This window comes from Calonectris borealis, chromosome 10, assembly GCF_964195595.1.
Source record: "Calonectris borealis chromosome 10, bCalBor7.hap1.2, whole genome shotgun sequence".
In the NCBI taxonomy this organism is placed as follows: Eukaryota; Metazoa; Chordata; class Aves; order Procellariiformes; family Procellariidae; genus Calonectris; species Calonectris borealis.
Genome location: NC_134321.1, coordinates 16971229 through 16989909, shown reverse-complemented (window position 1 = coordinate 16989909; position 18681 = coordinate 16971229). Strand labels below are relative to the sequence as shown.

The 18681-nt window shown below is 70.6% G+C and overlaps 1 protein-coding gene across 1 annotated transcript; it reads left to right on the top strand.

Annotated features, from left to right (window-relative positions):
• Positions 1-13199: 13199 nt before the first annotated feature.
• Positions 13200-18681, top strand: SEMA3B (semaphorin 3B). The gene is made up of 17 exons (XM_075158459.1): positions 13200-13305; positions 14171-14328; positions 14407-14469; positions 14565-14684; positions 14761-14854; positions 14944-15063; positions 15381-15526; positions 15621-15735; positions 15824-15893; positions 15977-16121; positions 16230-16449; positions 16539-16630; positions 16786-16827; positions 16933-17090; positions 17202-17257; positions 17331-17470; positions 17549-18681. Exons 1-17 carry the CDS (start codon positions 13200-13202, stop codon positions 17987-17989), a joined length of 2286 nt encoding a protein of 761 aa, XP_075014560.1. The 3' UTR covers positions 17990-18681.

Sequence of the window (18681 nt, the reverse complement as noted above, 5' to 3'; positions counted from 1 at the left end):
AAAGGGACCGGGAACACCAGTGGCAGGAGGAGAGGGATGCCTGCAGCCGGCAGCATTGGATGGGGGGACCTCGGGGTGACACGTGCCCGAGGCCGTGCCCAGGGCAGGACCCTTCCTCCCCCAGCCACCCCCTCTGGAAAAGCCCCCCGATGCCGGCAGCATGGCACCTGGGCCCAGAGCCGGCGGTGGCGGGGGGCAGCTCGTGGCCCCCTCCCTCGCCCTTGACAGCCAGCTCCCTCATGGCACACGCTGTCATGTGGCAGGGCACAACAACAACAAGGACTAATTTGTTAATGCTATTTCAAAACATGATTTGCAATTATAACTCGCCAGAGAGCATTCAATGATCCCGCACGTCAGGAAAGTGGGTTTTTCTCCTTCGTTTGTTCCTGGAACCTCGAAACCAATTAACTTTACAGAAGCCAGAAGCAAAGTGCTGCTCAGCAGACCTGAAGGGTGGGTTATCTCTGCGCTCAATCGCTTCCCTGCCAAGCGCAGCACTGGGAACCAAGGACCCGAGGACGAGCCCCAGGGTAACCCCGCCACTTCTCCCCACAGCACTGCGGGGTTTGGGGGGGAGTCCCGGGGCTCCCCAGCTCCCCAGCTCCCACAGCCCCCGCCGGGACGCCGGTCCCATGCAGGCTCCTCCAGCTTCCAGCCGTCAAGCACCAAGCCTGCTTGGAAGTGCTTGAGGGCGGGAGGACGCCCTGAGCCCTAAGAGATGGGGACAAACTGTTCCTCTTGGTGTAGGGGGACCGTCCCCTCTGTCACCTCCAGAGGTGCCAGCAGCAGCCCGCTCATCTCTGCCACCCAGGCAGGGCAGCCGTGTCCCCTCTGTCCCCGCTGGCAGCACCCACAGCCCCACCAGGGCCAGGGGCTTTGCTCCCGTGGGCTTGCCGTTCTGCAGCAAGGGCTTAAATGCCTTTAAGGCAATTAAGCAAGGACTTAGCAAGGACTTTAATGCCTTTAAATGCAACTTAAATGCCTTTAAAGTCAAATGAGCCCAAGTGGCCATGATGCTCTCGAAATGTCCGGTACCCAGTGCCCTGCTCCAGGGCAGCTTCTCTGGGTCTTGGCCCGTTTCCCCAGTGTCCCCAGTTGCTGGGCTCCATTGCTCCCCATAGCCCACTGGAAAGCTGGGCCTGTGGCCAGCAGTGTTCTCCTTTGAGCGGGTAAAGAGGTGCTGGGTACCAGCCACCTGAGGGATGCTCCAGCAGCTCAGGAGGGTGCCAGGGCCCCACTGTGCTGGGGGACCCCTGCTCGCAGGGTGACCCGGGGGGCCTGCCAGCCCGCAGGGGACACTCCCACGTGCACAGGGCCCAAGGCTCTCCAGGCCGTGAGCTGCCCCCCGTCAGCTCCCCGAGCCCCGGGGTCCTCCATCCCACAGGGAGCTCAGCATCCTGCGCTGCAGCTGCCCAGGCTCCCCGGGGACGGGGAGGGAGCCCAGGCAGCTCCAGAGCCTCTGAGGAGGCACAAGGTGGGGCCAGCGGTGCAGGACAGCCGGGCTGGGCTGCCCTACACCCCAAAACTCGCCTGGGCCGGGTGCAGGGCCAGACCTCCAGCCAAACCCTCCTGGGATGCCAGGTCCAGGGCCAAGCCGCAGCCGGGGCAGGCAGTGATGTTTAGCAGAGCAGGAGCAGGGCCCTGGCGTGGGGCAGCGTTGGGGCATCCGCAGCACCTGGGAGGGGGGTCTCCTGTTCAAACCCGAGCTCCCCAGCAAGCTGTCATGAGCGCGGAGCCGGCTGAGGGAGCCCTGGGGGGGGGCCGGGCGCGCTGCCCAGGGCCTGGGTGGCGGGGTGGCAGATGGCTGGGGAGCTGGGGACCGGGGAGCAGGGGAGGACCGAGGACGTCTTTCAGCCCAGACGACTGTAGCATCCTTGTTTAAAAGATATAAATAACCAGGCCAAAAACAGAGACGTGGCCACAGCCATGTCCCTCCTCTCCCCGGGGGGCGGTGGTCGGTCCAGAGCCAGCCCAGGAGCAGATATGGCTCATGCAGCCCCGGCAAAGCCGCAGTCTGCACCGGCTCCCCGCGGGAGGCACTGGCAGGGCCGTGCCGGGCCCCCACCCTCACCAGGGTGACTGGCGGTCCCGGGGCCAGACAGCGGCTCGGGGTCCTGCTGGGTGTGATCCGGCCACGAGGAGGAGAGGGGATAAAGGCCCTTTCATGACCCGCCAGGGAAAAGGATTCAGCGGGAGAAGCACAAAAGGACGTGCCGGCGCTCAGGACTGAGGCTGCCGTGTCCCCCAGCACCAGGGTCCCCCAGCTCCTGCAGCAGTGGGTCGCGGGGGGCAGCTGCCCCAACCAGGGGGCAACCGGGGAGTGCTGGGTGCCGAGGTCCCGGCAGGCACCCTTGGGTCCCCGCTGGCATCACCCAGCCTTGCGCTTGGGTGGGCTGAGCCTGGCACTGTTTCAGGCCGGGCAGCGCTGGCATGGTGGCCCCCTCCACGGTTGGGAAAGCCCTGGGGCAGCTGCCCCTCTCCCTCCCCTCCAAGCTGGCCAACAATTGGCTGCTGGGGGACGCCGGCCTTGATCCGCATGGCTGGCCGTCCCCACGGCCGAGCAAACAGAGAGGAAAACAGCCCCAGCCCGCCCCCGCCACCGCCGGCACGCGGCCAGGCACACGACACCCCCTGCCACTCTCGTCCCCAGGACCCCCACCACCGAGCAGATCTGGCGGCACCACCCTGCCCGGTGATACCGGGATGGTTGACGGTACCGACCCACCTGCCCCACAGCCAGGAAGGAGCCCGGGGGCTGCAGGGGCTGAGCCTGGAATAGGGAGCGGGAGCTGGCAGCAGCGCCCACCGTGCTGGCAGAGGGGCTGTGCCGGGGTGGCAAGTATAGCGGGGAAAGTGCTGAGGCACAGCCGAGTCGGCCCCACGACCGCTAGCCCCAGGTGTGGGGCAGTCCCTCCTTGCCCAGTCCAGGGGTCAGCTTGCCCAGTTCAGCGCTGTTTGCCGTGGGGCTGGGCCAGTCCCCAGGGGTTGCAGGCCAGCTGGGGCCAGCCGGTTGGCGGCAGGCATCCAGCATGCGCCAGGGGCACGTGCCCCGGCCCTGCCCAGCCGCCCCACGTGCTCCCACCCCAGCCTGATTCCCTGAAACCCTTCCCCCTTGGCAGAGCACGGTGTTTCATGGAAATTCCCGCCCCGGCCCCCTTCCCGGAGCTCCCCTGTTGGAGGGGCACCCCGCTCCCACCGGAGGCCGGGGGGACGCCAAAGGCTGGCTCCAGTCCCATTTCCCCCAGGCGCACCCCACACCATCCAAAACCCTCTCCGCCTGCTCTGCGGCACCCGCGGGGACCCCGCGGGCAGCAGGTCCCACCCGTCACCAACACCAGGCTCAGCTGGCAGCAGGAAGCATGGCCGAGATGGCCAGGATGGGCATGTGGGACACCACCACCAGCAGCAGTGCTCATGGTGGCACCGCAGCCGGGGTGGGGATGGGGACACGGGCTTCCAGCCACCCTCCTGGCACTGCAGCTCCGGCTGGTCCTCGGGGAGGACGGAGCGCGGGTGCTGGGGCACAGGTGGCTGCTCCAGCTCTGCCGAGAGCGCTGCCCACTCCCCGCCCTGCCGCCGGCAAGGTGAGCACGGTGCCGCGGCCACAACCGGCTAGCGCTGCCCGCCCCGCCGCCGGCCAGCCGCTCCCGGTTCCTGCTGGCTGAAGCACCGGGCACAGCGCTGGTGACCTGGCACTCTGCCCACGCAGGGACGCCGCCATCCCGTGACGGTGTGGGCAGGGGGAGCCTGCCCGCACCCCGCACCCACCCCGGGCCCCACTGCCAGACGGGAGCACAGTGGGACCACCGGCCGTGGCTGGTGATGGCCCTGCCCCACCACCTCGGTCACGGCTGGGAGAGGGGCAAGTGCCCTGGCACCGGAGTGCCCGCGCCAGCCCCACAGCAGCACCGGGCTGCCCCACACCAGGCACAGGCTGCCTCACGCCACGGCCAGGCTGCCCCACATCGGGCTCCGGCTGCCCCGTGCCCGGCTCAGTCCCCGCCCCGCCACTGGGGGCCCGGCCCGCCCCACGCCGGGCCCTGCCCGCCCCGGCCGCCGCCACGTCCCGGCTCAGCTCCGCCCCGGCCCGGCCGCGCGGGCCCCGGCCGCCCTCTGACGGCGGCCCTCTGGCCTGCACCCAGCCTGCACCCGGCCCCCCCGCGCTGCCCCGGGCCCGCCGCCCCGTCACACGCGTGTCACCCCAGGCCCGTGTCCCCCACCGGCCCCTTGTCTCCCCCCCAGCCCCGTGTCTCCCCACGCATCCTCATCCCGCATTGCCCACCTCCCCACGGGGCTGCTGCCCCTCGTCCCCCGTGCTGGGGGGGCTGGCAGGAGGGTGCTGGCCCTGCTGCCCCCCACCCTGCCTGAGACCAGGCAGCGAAACTGTGGGTGGAGGGCAGGGGGGCTCCTGCCCAGCCCGGGGGGGGGGGCCCAGCACCCAGGCAAGCTGCCTGCTCCGCCATGGGGCAGCCCTGGCCTCTCTCGGCCTCTCCTGCGGGAAGGGGTGGCCGTGCCGCCCAGTGCCTTCCTGGTGGGGGTCACCCACACCCTGGGGCCCCTGGGCCTGAAAGATTCCCATGGAACTCAACATTGCACAGTGCCCCATGGCCTCGCATGGCACCACGCGGCACGGCGCGGTGTGCCATGCCTCCGCACCCCCGTCAGCTCCGGGACGTGCTGGCTTGCAGCCGCACGGGCAAGAGCCCGGCTCTGCATAGGCAGCATCCCAGGCTCCGTGTCCCCCAGCCCCTCTCCTCCCGCTCGGGGCATAGCGCCCGGGGAGGGAGTCTGGGGCCTGGCACATCCCCTGGTGCAGCCGGTGCTGGCAGAGCCCCCCAGATCCCCCTCTCCCAGCCCACGGCAGGAGTGGCTCAGCCGGCACGGGCTGCCTGGGCCCAGCCGGGTTTGTCTATCTCCATGGCTGAAGGCTCCACAGCCTCTGGGGCAGCCGTGCCAGCATCTGGCCACCGCTGCAGCAGAAAAAAAAACATTTTCTTGCCTTCAGATGGCATTTCCTGTGTTGTTTTTTTATTAAATTGGTGCCCATTGCTTCCCGTGCTGGTGGGCACCGCAGAGCAGAGCCCGGCTCCCTCACCCTCACGCCCTGGGCTGAGCCTGAGCCTCCCTTTTGGAGACGGGCAGGCGTGGGTGGCGGGTCAGCCTCCCTCCTCCGGGGATGGGCTTTTTCCCGTCCCAGCCGGGTGCGCTGCCCACTCCGCTCCTTCCAGCTAAAGTCACCCTGTGACTTCAGTGTGTCCGGCCACAAGACAGACTTTCTTCTTCCTCCTGCCCCGGCTGTGTGGCTCCCGCCGGGATAAAGCCACCACATCCCCAGCTCCCGGCATGCCGGGTGGGCGAGAGGAGCCGTGCGGCTCTAACCGCCCCAGCCCGGCCGAGAGCTCGTTACACATTTACCCCACGTTAATGAGGCGGCACGGGCTGCTCCCGGCCTTCGGACCACAGGGATGCTTCACAGGCAGCCACCCGCCCCCGCGGCCCTGGCAGGGCAGGGCTCTGGGGATCCCACGGGGTGAGTCCCCTGGGCAGGGGCACCGCGGTGGCAGCCATGTCGCCTTCCTCCTCCTCCAGCCCCTCTGGGCCAGGCTTTGCAGGAGCAGATGAGGCAGGGGGATGGTGATGAGCGCCTTCGCCCTGGCACCTCTCTAGGCAGGGACAGGACCAAGTGGGCAGGGACGGGTCCCTGGGGACGTCGGGATGCTCCGTGGCTGCCATCGGGGACCCAGAGCTCATCCGCACCTCTCCTGCCTTCCCAGCGCAGGCAGAGGGGGTGGCGGCACCATGGGGAGCCCAGGGGACCCCAGGGGCTGTCCCCGAGCAGCCGGCCGGGTCGCTGGGTGCACGGGGAGGACACAGGACACAGTCGCCTTTTGTTGGTGCCGGCCCCGGGAGCAGGGACCGGGGCTTTGTGTCCCTCCCTCCGCCCCCGCCGCCGGCGGGACTGGCGCCCGGCACCGGGGATTTGGGTTTTAAAGAGCAGGCGGCAGCCACAGCCCCGACTCACCCGCTGGGCGAGGAGGCAGGCGAGCTCCGGCAGAGCCCACGCGCCGTAGCAGGTGAGATGGCGGCTGCAGGGCACCGGGCTGCCCTGCCGAGGGGGGCCGCACGGTCGGGGGGCCGGGGTGGTGGAGCTCTCCAGGGGGGATGCCAGGTCCCAGTTTCCCCTCGGTGGGTGCTATGTGCCGGCAGGCTCAGACACGGTCCCCTGAGGGAAGCAGGGGCAATGCCAGGCACGCGCCGCCTCCTTGTCCCCGTCACCCTGCGGCTGAGCGGGGACCCCCGAGCCCTGTCCTATCTGGGGCAGCCAGGGCCAGCACAGGGGGCTTACCAAGCGATGCCCCTTCCCCAGGGCACTGGTTTATGGGAAAGGGGGTTTACCTGGTGCCCTCCCACCCCTGGCTCCTCCGCCGCACTTGCCGGCTTGGCCCTGGGCAGGGCTTGCCCTGGCTGGCACCTGGGCGAGCTCTGAGCTGTTCGGGGAAGAGAGGAGCCCGATGCTGGGCACCGGGCTGGGCAGGAGCGGGAGCTGGGCCGGCAGACAAGGCCCTATTGTGCCGCGCCGGGGCCGTCGGCTCGCCCGTCAATAGCCGCATTATGCTCGGTGGCGGCCCCCCCAGCCTTCCCAGCCGCCGCGGCTCTGCGGGAGCACCGTGGGAGGCGATCTGAAGTGCCTGTTGTGTTGGGGGGCCGGGCAGAGAGGAGGAGGGTGGGCAGACCAGGGTGCCGGGACCCCCCCCGCCACTGCCAGGCTGGGTGCTGCTGGGTGCCATGGCAGCAGGATGCTGCACTCCACTGTGCCGCTGGTTTTGGGGACAAGATGGCCTGGATGGGGAGCGGGCAGGCTCAGGGGGCACCTGGGCAACCCCTGTCCCCGCTCCCTTGCCCTCGCCATCCCGCCTGGCATAGCCCGTGCCCAAGGTGGCCACAGCCGGGCTGCGCTACCGGGCACTGCCCCAGGGCAGGGACGAGCAAGTGGGCAGCGAGGGCTGACATCAGCCCTGCGCACGGATGCCGCCGGGCCAGCGGGAGCAGATGAACGATCCCGCGTGCTTCCCAGCAAGACACGCCCCGGCTAAAATTATTGATCCCGTGGCAGGGACACCAGCCTATTTTTAAAGCCTGGAGGAGCTGGATGCCGCCGATTGGTGTGGCACAGAGCAGGGCCGGAGGGGCTGGGGCAGGGGAGCAGGCAGGGGGGCTCAGCCAGCACCTCTCCTGCCCTCCTGCCGGCACAGCGAGAGGGCTGGGCTGGTGGCAGAGAGCCTGTGTGCCGTGTCCCATGCACCGTGGCTCCGCTGAGGCTCCTGCTCCACTGGGATGGTTTTGAGGAGCTTCAAGCTCAGTGGTTTTCAAAGCGCAGGACGCAGCCCCTCTGCCTGCCCCAGAGTCTGGCTGCCCGCAGCCATGAAGCCGAGGGCGGACCATCACCCCGGGGCAGTAGGATGGGATCCTAGAAGCCCAGGATCCCTCCCTTTCCCAAAAAGCCATTGCACTACACCGGGAGAATGGATGCCTCCTTCTTCATCACTGCCCCAAAGGCTCACCATGCACCCCAAGAGCTTGGTCCCACAGCAGGGACACTCAATGGTGGCACCCCAGATGTGCTCAAGCACCAGGGTGCACCCAGCACCCCATGTCCCCTGGGCGGTCCGGCTCAGCCCGGTGCAGGGTGGGGACAATTAAAAAGGGATTAGCCGGGCTACACCGGCATGGCACTGCTGGGAGCCGGTACCTAATCCCGGCAGGAATGCGCTGGGGCCATGCGGGTCCCTGCTGTGGGGGTCTCGCACCAGCGTATTGTGATGGGGGGTGGATGTAGGGTCGGGGGGTGCATCCGTAGATGGGGTGTGAGCCCTGAGCTGGTGTCCCCCGGGGACATCGCCACCACGCCACGCTATGAGGATGCAGCTGGCTCGAGCGCGTTTGCTCGCCACCAGCCTAGGCCCTCGCACCAGCACGCTTGGCACCCCACGGGCTCCGTCTCCTGCCTGGCACATCCTCCCCTTGCACCAGGGACGTGGCGGCCACCTGAGGCCTGATGCCGACCTGTGGCCTGACACCACATGCCACGGGGACATGCAGCCACTTCCCCGCCTTGGTGCACAGCCGAGCCAGACGTGCCAGCAAAGAGACACCAGCGACACCGCCCATGAAAGCAGCAATGGGAGAGATCCCCACGGTGTTCAAGGCACGGCAGGGCTCACCTTGTCCCCCTGGAAAAGCCACCGGCTGCGGTGGGGAGTGGGGCTTGGGACAGGGAGCCAGCCTGGCCAGGGATGGAGGAGCCACGCAGGCAGCCGGTGAGGGGGCCCGTGTTGGAGGGACTCCCAAAGGAGTCCTAAAGCCACATCTTTGGTGCCGAGGGCTTTTTGGGGTGGCCAGGCCCAGGGGGTACCAGCTTGAGGGGGGTATGCACGGGCCATGGGTGCAGGCTGGGGTGAGGGTGCCTCTCCTCCCTCTGCTCCCTCCTCTCCCCCGGACAAGCTGGCAATGTCACCAGGAGTGCTGGCAAAGGCCACGCCGTTGCACAAGCACATCTCTTGGCTGGGGAGCAGGGCGGTGCCAAGCCCAGGTGGCATGGGGACACCTATGGCACCAGTTGGCATGATGCAGCTCACCTTGTCCCCCTGGGTTTTGGCCAGCCCCGGGCATGATGGCTCCCCAGCCCCCCGGGAAACGGGGGGCCACCCTGCAGCCGCCTCACTCTGGGTCACCCCACGGGTCCCTGTGGCATCGCCAGGACTCTCCTGGCGAAGTACTGCTCCCGCTTGGGGTGCAGGATTTGTCCCCATCCCGGTGGCTAGGGGGTGCCCATCCTGGCCTGTCTCTCTCTGTGCGGGCTCTCCAGCAGCTGCTCGTCCTGGTCACCCATCCGATGGCATGGATACATCCCACACCGTGCCGGCTCGCCCGCTGGCACAGGAGGTGCAGGAGCCGTTGGCTGCTGCCTGCTGCTGCGCCGCCCCCGGGAGCTCTGCGGAGGCGGAGAGGAGCCGTTTCCTACCGCAAACACCGCTGGGGGCTCAGGCGCTGCCGGCAGAGCTACCGATGCTCGCCGGAGCCGGAACCGCTGGGGGAGATTTGGCCGAGGCAGCGATCCCCAGGCGCGGATCTGCCGGCGGCAGGGAAGGGATCAAAGAGCGAAGGTGCCGGCACCTGCTCGCGCTGCCGGCGGTGACACCCCCGCGCTGGCGGGGAGCCAGGCCACCAGCACCCGACCGCACCACCCTCTGCGGGGCTGGCAGTGAGCGCAGGGATGAGGGCAGGATGCCGGTGGCAATGCCCATCCCAGCTGGGGACTGTCACCATGTCAGCACCCGGCAGCTTTGGCACTTGCCAGGAACACCCGGCGGGGCGGGAAGGAGTGGCCGGCAGGCGACGTGGCGCATCCCTCCCGCGCCGTTTTTTCCGGGATGGACGCCCAGCCCTTCTGACGCCTGATGGTTTCTCCAGGCGGAGCTGCTGCTGGCAAGGTCCCCACAGGGATCCGGGGCTGGGGTGACGGTGACGCCACCCGGCCACCTCGCCACGTGTGCCGGGAGCAGCGCCGGGTGGAAAGGTCCCAGCTGGGTGAAGGGAAACTGAGGCACAGTGCTGGCACAGCAAAGGAAGGTGCCCACTGTGCAGAGTTGGGTATGGCGTTCCTGTCCCCGCCATCCCAGCCTGTTGTCCCGGCAGGCTGGAACGGTGGGGGCAGGGACACCGTGCCCAACCCTGTGGGGGCCACCCAGCCCAAAGTCCTGCCGCGGCGCCCAGGCAAAGTCTTGCAGTAGCGTAACCCCTGGCGCACCAGTGCCAGCTGCTCCCCTGCCACCTCTCCCTGTCCCCCTCACCACCCGTGACACTGGGCTCGCTCTTGGCACCATGGCTCAACCGCGAGGGGAATGCGCGGCAGTGCTGGGGCAGAGGGTGCTGCCAGCCTGTTGGCACGCCGGTGTACCCGGCCCGGCATCAGGAGGGTTACTGGCAGTGAGACGGCAGGGCATTGCCCGGGCACCCTGCCTGGCACAGCTCCTCCTGCCTGCTGCTGGCCTGCCTGTGCCTGCCTGCACGGCTCCCGCTGCCTGCTGAACCGGCTGCCTGCCTGCGCCAGCTGTCTGCTGCACCTGCACCTGACCTGCCTGCACCCACTGCCAGGCTGCCGGCACCTGCTGCCAGCCTGCGCCTGCTGCCAGCCCACCTGCACCCGCTGCCTGCTGGCACCCGCTGCCTGCCTGCACCCCCCGTCTGCCTGCAGCTCCCGCCTCCCCACTCACCCTGCACCTGCCTGCACCCGCTGCTGCCTGCACCCGCTGCCCGCCTGCCTGCACCCCCTGCCTCCCCATTCATGCTGGACCTGCCTTCCTGGACCCCTGCACTCGCAGGTAGGGACAGCCAGGGGCGCGGGGGGGACAAGGCAGGGGGCGGCCCCCAGGGCAGCCCGTGGCCCCCCCCACCCCGGGCCCTGCCCGCCGAGGCGCGCGTGGCCCGGCTGCCGGCACCGCTCGGCACTTGCTATTCTTGGCAGCGGCGGCTGGAAAATGGGAGGCAGCGGAGGAATTTTGTTTGCTCCGGGCTGGGCTCGGGCCAGACATCTGGGCTGCAGCTGAGCGGGGTGCGGGACCGGCCCCCCGCCGCCCCCGGCACGGCCCCCGGTGCCCCCCGGCACGGCCCCCCCGGCACCCCATGCCCGGGCAGGCAGCACCTGGGCGGCAACTGCCCACCCCAGGGACGAGGCAGCCCGGCCACTCGTGTGCTGAGCCACTCGTGTGCTGAGCGTGGCGTGCTCAGCTCTGCCCCGAGGGCGGCGGGTGTCACCGCGGGTGCCACCGTGGGCCACGTGGGGTAGCAGCACGGGTGTGTGTTTGCTTGAGTGTGTGTGAGTACGCCTGGGTGATTTCACACGCTTGTGCTTGCATGTGAGTGTGAGTGGGTGTGTTTGCACGTGTCTGAGTGTGCCTGCGTGTTTTTGCGTGTGTTTTTGGACGTGTGTGTTTTTGCACAGGTCTGTTTCCACGTGTGAGTGTGCAAGTGTCCGTGAGTGTGTTTGCACGTGGGGAGGGGGGGTGAGGGTGCCTGGGTGTTTGTGCATGCGTCTGTTGGCACGCGCGTGTGTGTTTGCACACGAGTGTGCGTGTGCACGCGCGTTCCCACGTGCGTGTGCGTGTGCGCGTGCCCCCCCGGGCCGTGCCGCGCCCCCGCCGCCCCGCCCCGCCCCGCCGGGGCCGCCCCGCTCCCTCCCGGCGGGCGCGGAGGGCGGGGCCGGGCCGGGACGAGCCGAGCCGGGACCCAGGTGGGTGCCGTAGGCCGGGCAGGGTGCGGGGGCTGCCGGGGCCGGGGGCTCCCGGAGCCGGGACGGGGGGGGTGTCCCGGGCCGGGGTCTCTGCGCTGCCGTCGGGGGTCTGCCAGGGCTGGCACCGGGGGGCTGGCGGCGGGGTCCGTGTCCCGGCTGGCACCGGGGGGCTGGGCGGGGCGGGGGCTGGGTCTGCCCGGGCTGGCCACCGGGGCTCTCGGGGGGCTGAGACCGTGCCGGCACCGGCGGGGCTGGGGGGAGCTGGCACCGGGGGTCTCGGGGGCTGGATCTGCCAGTGCTGGCACCGGGGGTCTCCACTGCTGCCGCTGCTGCCGGCCCCCCCCCCCCAACCCGCCCCCCGTGCCAGCATCGAGCCGGGGCAGCCGGCGTGGGGGCGTCCGTGCCCGGGGGTCTGCCCTGGCCCCTCGGCGGGCGCCGGCAGGTGCCGGGCGGGCGGGAGGGAGGACCCCCGGTGCCCCCGCCGCGGCCCTCGCTCCCCGGCAGCCGAGGAGGGGACGCTGGCAGAGCCCGGCGGGTCCCCCCTCCTCGGCCCGGCGCCTCTGGAAATGCAATTAGCGCCTGCCGCCCTCGCGCCAGGCCGGCGGGCAGCCCGGCCCCGCGGCGCTGCGCCCGGCCGGGGCCCTGCCCGCTGCCCGCTGCCCGCCCGGGACCCGCTCCCCACCCTGCCAGCCCGGCAGGGGGCTGCCCCTGCCCGCAGGAGCCCAGGGCAAGCCCCAGCCGGCCGTGCCGGGCAGCAGGCAGACGTGTCCAGATCTGTGCCGGGCACTGCCACGCACGCGTGCCACCCTGGCCCGGCACCCACCACGGCCTGGCTCACGGCGTGCCTGAGCGGGGCGGCAAAACCTGGGGTGGCTGCACCGAGCCCCAGTGCCGCAGTGGGGCTTCGGTCATCACTGGTGTCCCAGTGAGGCCCCGGTGGCTGTGGCACGGGTGAAACCCATCGGCTGCGCCGGGGGCCGATGACCAGCGTGGCTGGGCTTGTGCTTCGCACGTGGCACGGGGAGGTGCCGGCTGGCACGTCCTGGCTGCCTGCAGCTGCCCGGGGCGGCCGCGGCGTGGCCGGCGGGCAAGGTGGGGAGCTGCGTGTTGGCGCGATGCTCGCGATAACCATCGCTTCCCACTTCCCCGGGGAGAGCGTGCCGGTGCCGGAGCCAGAGGAGCTCTTCCCCTACCCCATGGGGGGCACACCGGTGTGGGCCCCTCGGGGGGGAAGTGGGCACCTGTTCGGCAAGAGCCCCCCCAAACCCAGCTCCCGTTCGCAGGGTGGGGCCGGGGGCCGTTCGCAGGGTGGGGCCGGGGGCCAAACGGCAGTGACTGTAGCTGTAGGGGAAACTGAGGCACAGGACCCCGTGACTCCCGGCATGACCAGCTTGCCTGGTGCTCGGGAGCCTGCTGCCTGTCCGGGGTGCCCTGTCTGGCCGACACCACACCGGTGCTTGCCCTGTCCCCGCAGAACAGCTCTGTGCTTGCAGGCAGGAACAGGCAGAGCCCAGCGCACTCCTGCCGGCAGGGCTCGGGCAGGCGTGGGGAGGGCCGGGTGCTGCTCGGCCGGGCGCTGCTTGGCCGGGCTGCCTCAGTTTCCCTTTGGGCAGGAGCGGGAGGGCTGCTCCTGCCCAAGGGGAGGAGGTGGGATTAACGGGGGCTTAAAAACCAGGGAGGAACGCATCTGGCCTGTGTCCCCCCCACAATCACTGGGTCAAGCCCAGTTCGGGGGTCCCCTCATGCCGTGCCGGGGTTGCCCTGTGCCGATGCTTAGGGCTCTCTGGATCCCACTGGCAGTGCCGGGGAGGGATCGTGGTCTGGGGGCTGCAGGGAGGGGGCTGTAACCCGAGCTGAGGTCTCGCTTCTCTGCCCCAGCCACAGGGCCCCCAGCCAGGCCCCGGCCATGAGTCGCACGCTGCTCCTGTTCCTGCTCCTGCTGCGCGGCCCTGCCGCCGCCGCCGGCCGCCCCCCGCCCGCTGCCACCCCCCGCCTCAAGCTGGCCTTCCCCGGTGAGTGTGGGACACGGGCAGGGTGGGGGGACATGGCATCGGACGTGGGTGCACCGGTGCCGTGTCAGCACCCAGCAGCGGGAGCATCCTGGGGGGGCAGGGAGCAGCATGGCGGGAGGGATGCAAAACCCCCGCACTGCCGCCTCACCGGCACCAGCGCTGCCCTCCCTGTGGGCTGCCGAGCATTGGCATGGGCTGCCGGGTTCCCTGCCTGATGCCAGCCCCCCCAGGGCCACCTGCCTGCCCTCGGGGCAGTGCCTGCACTTGGCCCCCCGGCAGGTGCTGGCTCAGGTGCCTGGCCCCCTGCGGTGCACAGTGGTGGCACTCCCCGGTCCCGGCTGTGCCGTGCCTGGCGGGGACGCCATGCTGGCCGGGGAGCTGGTGCCATGTCCTGACCGGCCACCCCGTGGGCTCCGGCACGGCGCAGGGGGCTTTGTCCGGCGGTGGGTCCTGGCGAGCGCTCTCCTCCCAGCCTGACAAAGGGCTGTTTGTTCCCGCCGCGGTGGGATTAGCTCCGCGGGGCAGGGAATGGCCCCTTCTCCCCCACCGCCTGCCGCCAGGGTGGGCAGCGCAGGGATGGGTGCTGGGCTGGCTCAGGGATGGGTGCTGGGTGGTTTGGGTTTGGGTGCTGGGTGGTTCAGGGATGGGTGCTGGGCTGGTGTGGGGATGGGTGCTGGGCCAGCATGGTGTCGGTGAACCCGGTCAAGCCAGTGGGACAGGTTTGGGGGAGGGGGTGGCACGGCAGGGGGGCCATGGCCAGACCCAGGTCCCCCTGGGGCGTGTGTCCGGGGCAGGGGAGCGTGCCGGGCAGGGCAGTGGGTGCCGTGGCAGGGCCGGGCTGAGCGATGCTGGTGGGTCCCGGCAGAGCTGCGGGCTCGCCACGGGCTGCGCCTCTTCGCGCTGGAGCGCTCGTGCTGCTACGAGGCCCTGCTGCTGGACGAGGAGCGCGGCCGCCTCTTCGCTGGCGCCCAGAACCACCTCCTCTCCCTGGCCCTGGACGACATCAGCCAGCGGGACAGGAAGGTAACGGGGGGGGCACACACCGGCTGGGGGGCCCCAGGCGCACCCCGGGGCTGTGAGCGTCCCCCTCTCCCCCCACAGATCTACTGGCCAGCGCCGGTGGAGTGGAGGGAGGAGTGCAACTGGGCCGGCAAGGACATCACCGTGAGTGCCAGGGGGTGCCAGGGGGGTGCTGGGGGGTGCCAGGGGAGTGCCAGGGGGCTATCCCAACGCCACCTCCCTGTGCCCTCTGCCCCCAGGCCGAGTGCATGAACTTCGTGAAGATCCTGCACCCCTACAACCGGACCCACCTGTACGCCTGCGGCACCGGCGCCTTCCACCCCGTCTGCGCCTTCGTGGAGGCCGGCCAGCACGCAGAGGTGAGCCCCCCCCCCAGCACCGCCATGGCCCCCGGCTGCCGCCGCCCTCCCGCCTCCCGTCCTTACCCCCCTCCAGGAGCCCGTCTTCAAGCTGGACCCCCGGCGCGCCGAGGACGGCAAGGGGAAGAGCCCGTACGACCCCCGGCACGCGGCCGCCTCCGTCCTTGTGGGTAAGGGAGAGCCGAGCCCGGCACCGGGGGGCAGTGCGGCAGGGGGGTGCCGGCGGGTCCCCCGTAACGCTTCCCTCGGTGCCTGTCAGGCGAGGAGCTCTACTCCGGGGTGGCCACCGATCTGATGGGCCGTGACTTTACCATCTTCCGCAGCCTGGGCCGGCGTCCCTCCATCCGCACCGAGCAGCACGACTCCCGCTGGCTCAACGGTCAGTGCCGGGGAGCGGGAGGGTGGCGGGGCCACTGGCACCCCGATACGGCACCGCTGCTCCCTGGAGGCATCGGGGCAATGAGTCCTCCAGGCTTGTCCGCACCCTGTCCTCCGCTGCCTGTGGAGGGTGATTTGGGGGGTCCCCATGCTCCCCGCAGACCCCCGGTGCCCAGTGGGGTCCCACCCTCACTCTGCCTCTGCCCTGCAGCTGGGCAGGGACAGGTCTGCACCCTCCTGGGACCTCAGCGGGTGCCCCAGGGTCCCCAGGGAGCAGAGCTAGCGGGGGCACTGGAGGTGGCACCCCTCTGCCCCCAGAGCCCAAGTTTGTGGCCGTTTTTTGGGTGCCGGAGAGCGAGGACCCCGATGACGACAAGATCTACTTCTTCTTCCGTGAGACGGCGGTGGAGCGGCAGCAGGGGCTGGGCAAGACCAGCTTTGCCCGCATCGGCCAGATCTGCCGGGTGAGAACATCCACGGGAGGGTGGGCTGGGGGCCGGGGGTGCCCGTGGGTGCCACCCGCCACTGCTGACATCAATACCCACCCTCTCCCGGCAGAACGACGTGGGCGGGCAGCGCAGCCTGGTGAACAAGTGGACGACCTTCCTGAAGGCTCGGCTCGTCTGCGCCGTGCCGGGACCTGATGGAGCCGACACCCACTTTGATGAGCTCCGTGAGTGGGGGGGTGGGGGTGGCCCCCCAGGGTCCCCACGGGTGGCCCTGGCGCATCGGGGTGGCGCTGACGCCCTCCCGGCTTGCAGGGGACGTCTTCCTGCTGCAGACAAGGGACAAGCGCAACCCCCTGGTCTACGCTGTCTTCTCCACTTCCAGGTCAAGCCCCCTCCCCACCGCCCCGCCTCATGCCCGGCAGTGCCCCCCTCACCCCTCACATTGCCCCCTCTCTCCCCCGGCAGCTCCGTTTTCCAGGGCTCAGCCGTCTGTGTCTACACCATGGCCGACATCCGCCGGGCTTTCCTGGGCCCCTTTGCGCACAAGGAGGGTCCCAACTACCAGTGGGTGTCGTACCAGGGCCGCGTGCCGTACCCCCGCCCGGGCATGGTACGTGGCACAGGGGCATCCCGGCTGGTGCTGCCGGTGGGACGCCGGTACCCGGGGTGGGGGCCGTGGGGAGCAAGACCCCGCTCAGCCAGCGCCACCTCCCCGCAGTGCCCCAGCAAAACCTTCGGCACCTTCGGCTCCACCAAGGACTTCCCAGACGAGGTGATCCAGTTTGCCCGGCACCACCCGCTGATGTACAACCCGGTGCTGCCCCACGGCCAGCGCCCCCTCTTCCTGCAAGCCGCCGTGCCCTACACCTTCACCCGCATCGCCGTGGACCGCGTCACCGCCGCTGATGGCCACTACGACGTCCTCTTCATCGGCACAGGCATGTGGTGACCCCGGGGCTGAGGCAGGGAGGGAGAGCTGGGGGATGCCGGGGCTGGGACCCCCGGCCTCACCCCTGCCTGCCCGCAGACGTGGGCTCGGTGCTGAAGGTGGTCTCGGTGCCCAAGGAGAGCTGGCACCGCATGGAGCCGCTGCTGCTGGAGGAGCTGCAGGTCTTCCAGGTGAGGGGGGGGCTCCGCTCCCCCCCGGTCGGAGCCCCCTTGACATCCCCTCGTGCTGCTCGTGCTCCGGGTCGTGCCGGGGTGCTCCCGGGACATGGAGCTGGCAGCCCGGGTCCCCGCACACGCCCTAACTCCTGCCTGCGCTCTGCCCGCAGGACGCCTCCCCCATCACCAGCCTGCAGCTCTCCTCCAAGCGGGTAAGGGGGGACCCCGGGTGGGTCCCTGTGTCCCGCCGTGGCTCTGCCCGGCCCCGTGCCATGGTGCCGGGGTGCTCAGCTCCGCTCTGTACGCCCTCCCCCCAGCAACAGCTCTACGCCGGCTCAGCTGCAGCGCTGGCCCAGCTGCCCCTGCACCGCTGCGGCGCCTACGGCAAAGCCTGCGCCGAGTGCTGCCTGGCCCGGGACCCGTACTGCGCCTGGGATGGCACCGCATGCACCCGCTACGTGCCCAACACCAAGAGGTAGGTGATGTGCTAGGGCGCGGCGCAGGGGCGGCCAGCCTGCCCCGAGGCCATGGTGAGGGGCGCAGGTCGTGCTGCCTCAGCCCTCACTCCTCCGCCACCTTCACGCAGGCGTTTCCGCCGGCAGGACGTCCGCAACGGTGACCCCAACGTGCTCTGCTCCGAAGGTGAGCTGGGACCTGGCCGGGGGGTTCAGCCCTGCCGGGGCGGGGGGCTGACAACTGGGCTGTGTCCCCCCAGACCCCCGGCGGGGCAGCGTGCCCCAGAAGCAGCTCTATGGGGTGGAGGGCAGCACCGCCTTCCTGGAGTGTGTCCCCAAATCCCTGCAAGCCCGCGTCCTCTGGACCTACCAGCGCACCCCAGAGGACCCCCAGCGAGAGGTAGGCTCTCCCCGGCCGGGTGCCGCTAGCAGGGCTGTGCCGTGCCAAGCTGACCGCCCGTCCCCGTGGGTGCCACAGGTGCAGGTGGACGAGCGGGTGGTGCGGACGGAGCGGGGCGTCCTGTTGCGCAGCGTGCAGCGCACCGACGCCGGCCACTACCTCTGCCACGCCACCGAGCACGGCTTCACCCAGCCCCTGCTGCGGCTCTCCCTGGAGGTGATCGGCACCCGGCAGGCGGCGGGCATGGTCCCCGCCGGTGACCCCCAGCTTGCCGCAGGGCCCCCCGGCCACAAGGTCTGGTACCGGGACTTCCTTCAGCTGGTGGAGCGCCCGCCGCTGGGGGCTGCAGATAGGGTCTGCCAGCGGCTCTGGAGCCGGGGGAGACCCCCACCACGCCCCCGCGCCTACGCTGGTCCCCCTGGCCGCGGGCAGGGTGAGGAGCCGCGCAAAGCCCGCCGCCGGCGCACCCATGAGGGGCCGCGGGCCGAGCGGGGCCCCCGCAGCGCATCCCCCTGGTGACCCTGGGGCCGGCCCCGGGTGCCGGGCTCTGCCTAGGAGCGGGGCCGCGGGCAGGGGCAGGGGCAAAGACCCCCGCCGGCCTCGGCCGCCCCGCCAGCAGCACCGGAGCTGGGCGCGGGCAGCGGCGGGGCGGGGGGCTGCAGCTCCGGGGCCAGGAGGGCAGCCAGGCTGATCGCCCCTCCCCAAGGGGCCACCGGCCGCCCGTGCCAGCAGCTCCAGCACCAGTGGGAGGACCCAGCCGGCTGCCGGCACCGCAGAGTCACCGAAATATTTATTAACGACTGTTACGGATGAATGTAAACCTGCCCCAGTGGGGGGGCAGCAGGGCCAGGCTGTGCCCCCCCCCCCCGGCATGGCACCGCGGGGGGATGGGACAGCAGGGCCACCCTTGGGTCCCGGGGGCTGCAGGTGGGAGCTGGACCCCAGAGGGGCAGGACGGGCGCTGGCGGGATGCGGGGGGCCCGGCAGGAGGAGGGGTGCCCTTGGGGGAGAGGTGGGGGGGCACAGAGGTGGTGCCCAGTACCCCGGGTGCAGAGCAACGGCGCGGGGGGGGCTTGTACTAATGAGCACAATAAAGCAGAGGATTCAGCCCAGGGTCCCGCGTCTGCCCCAGAGCCCCAGGGAGCACTCAGGGTGGGCAGGCTGGTGCTCTGCAGTGGGGGGCCCCGCTGGCACCCTGAGCCAAGAGGGTT

Coding starts and splice junctions, on each gene's coding strand:
- SEMA3B (XM_075158459.1), top strand. CDS start 13,200: ATGAGTCGCACGCTGCTCCTGTTCCTGCTCCTGCTGCGCGGCCCTGCC. Junction 15,064..15,380: donor CGACTCCCGCTGGCTCAACG/GTCAGTGCCGGG, acceptor CTCTGCCCCCAG/AGCCCAAGTTTGTGGCCGTT. Junction 17,471..17,548: donor CAGAGGACCCCCAGCGAGAG/GTAGGCTCTCCC, acceptor TGGGTGCCACAG/GTGCAGGTGGACGAGCGGGT.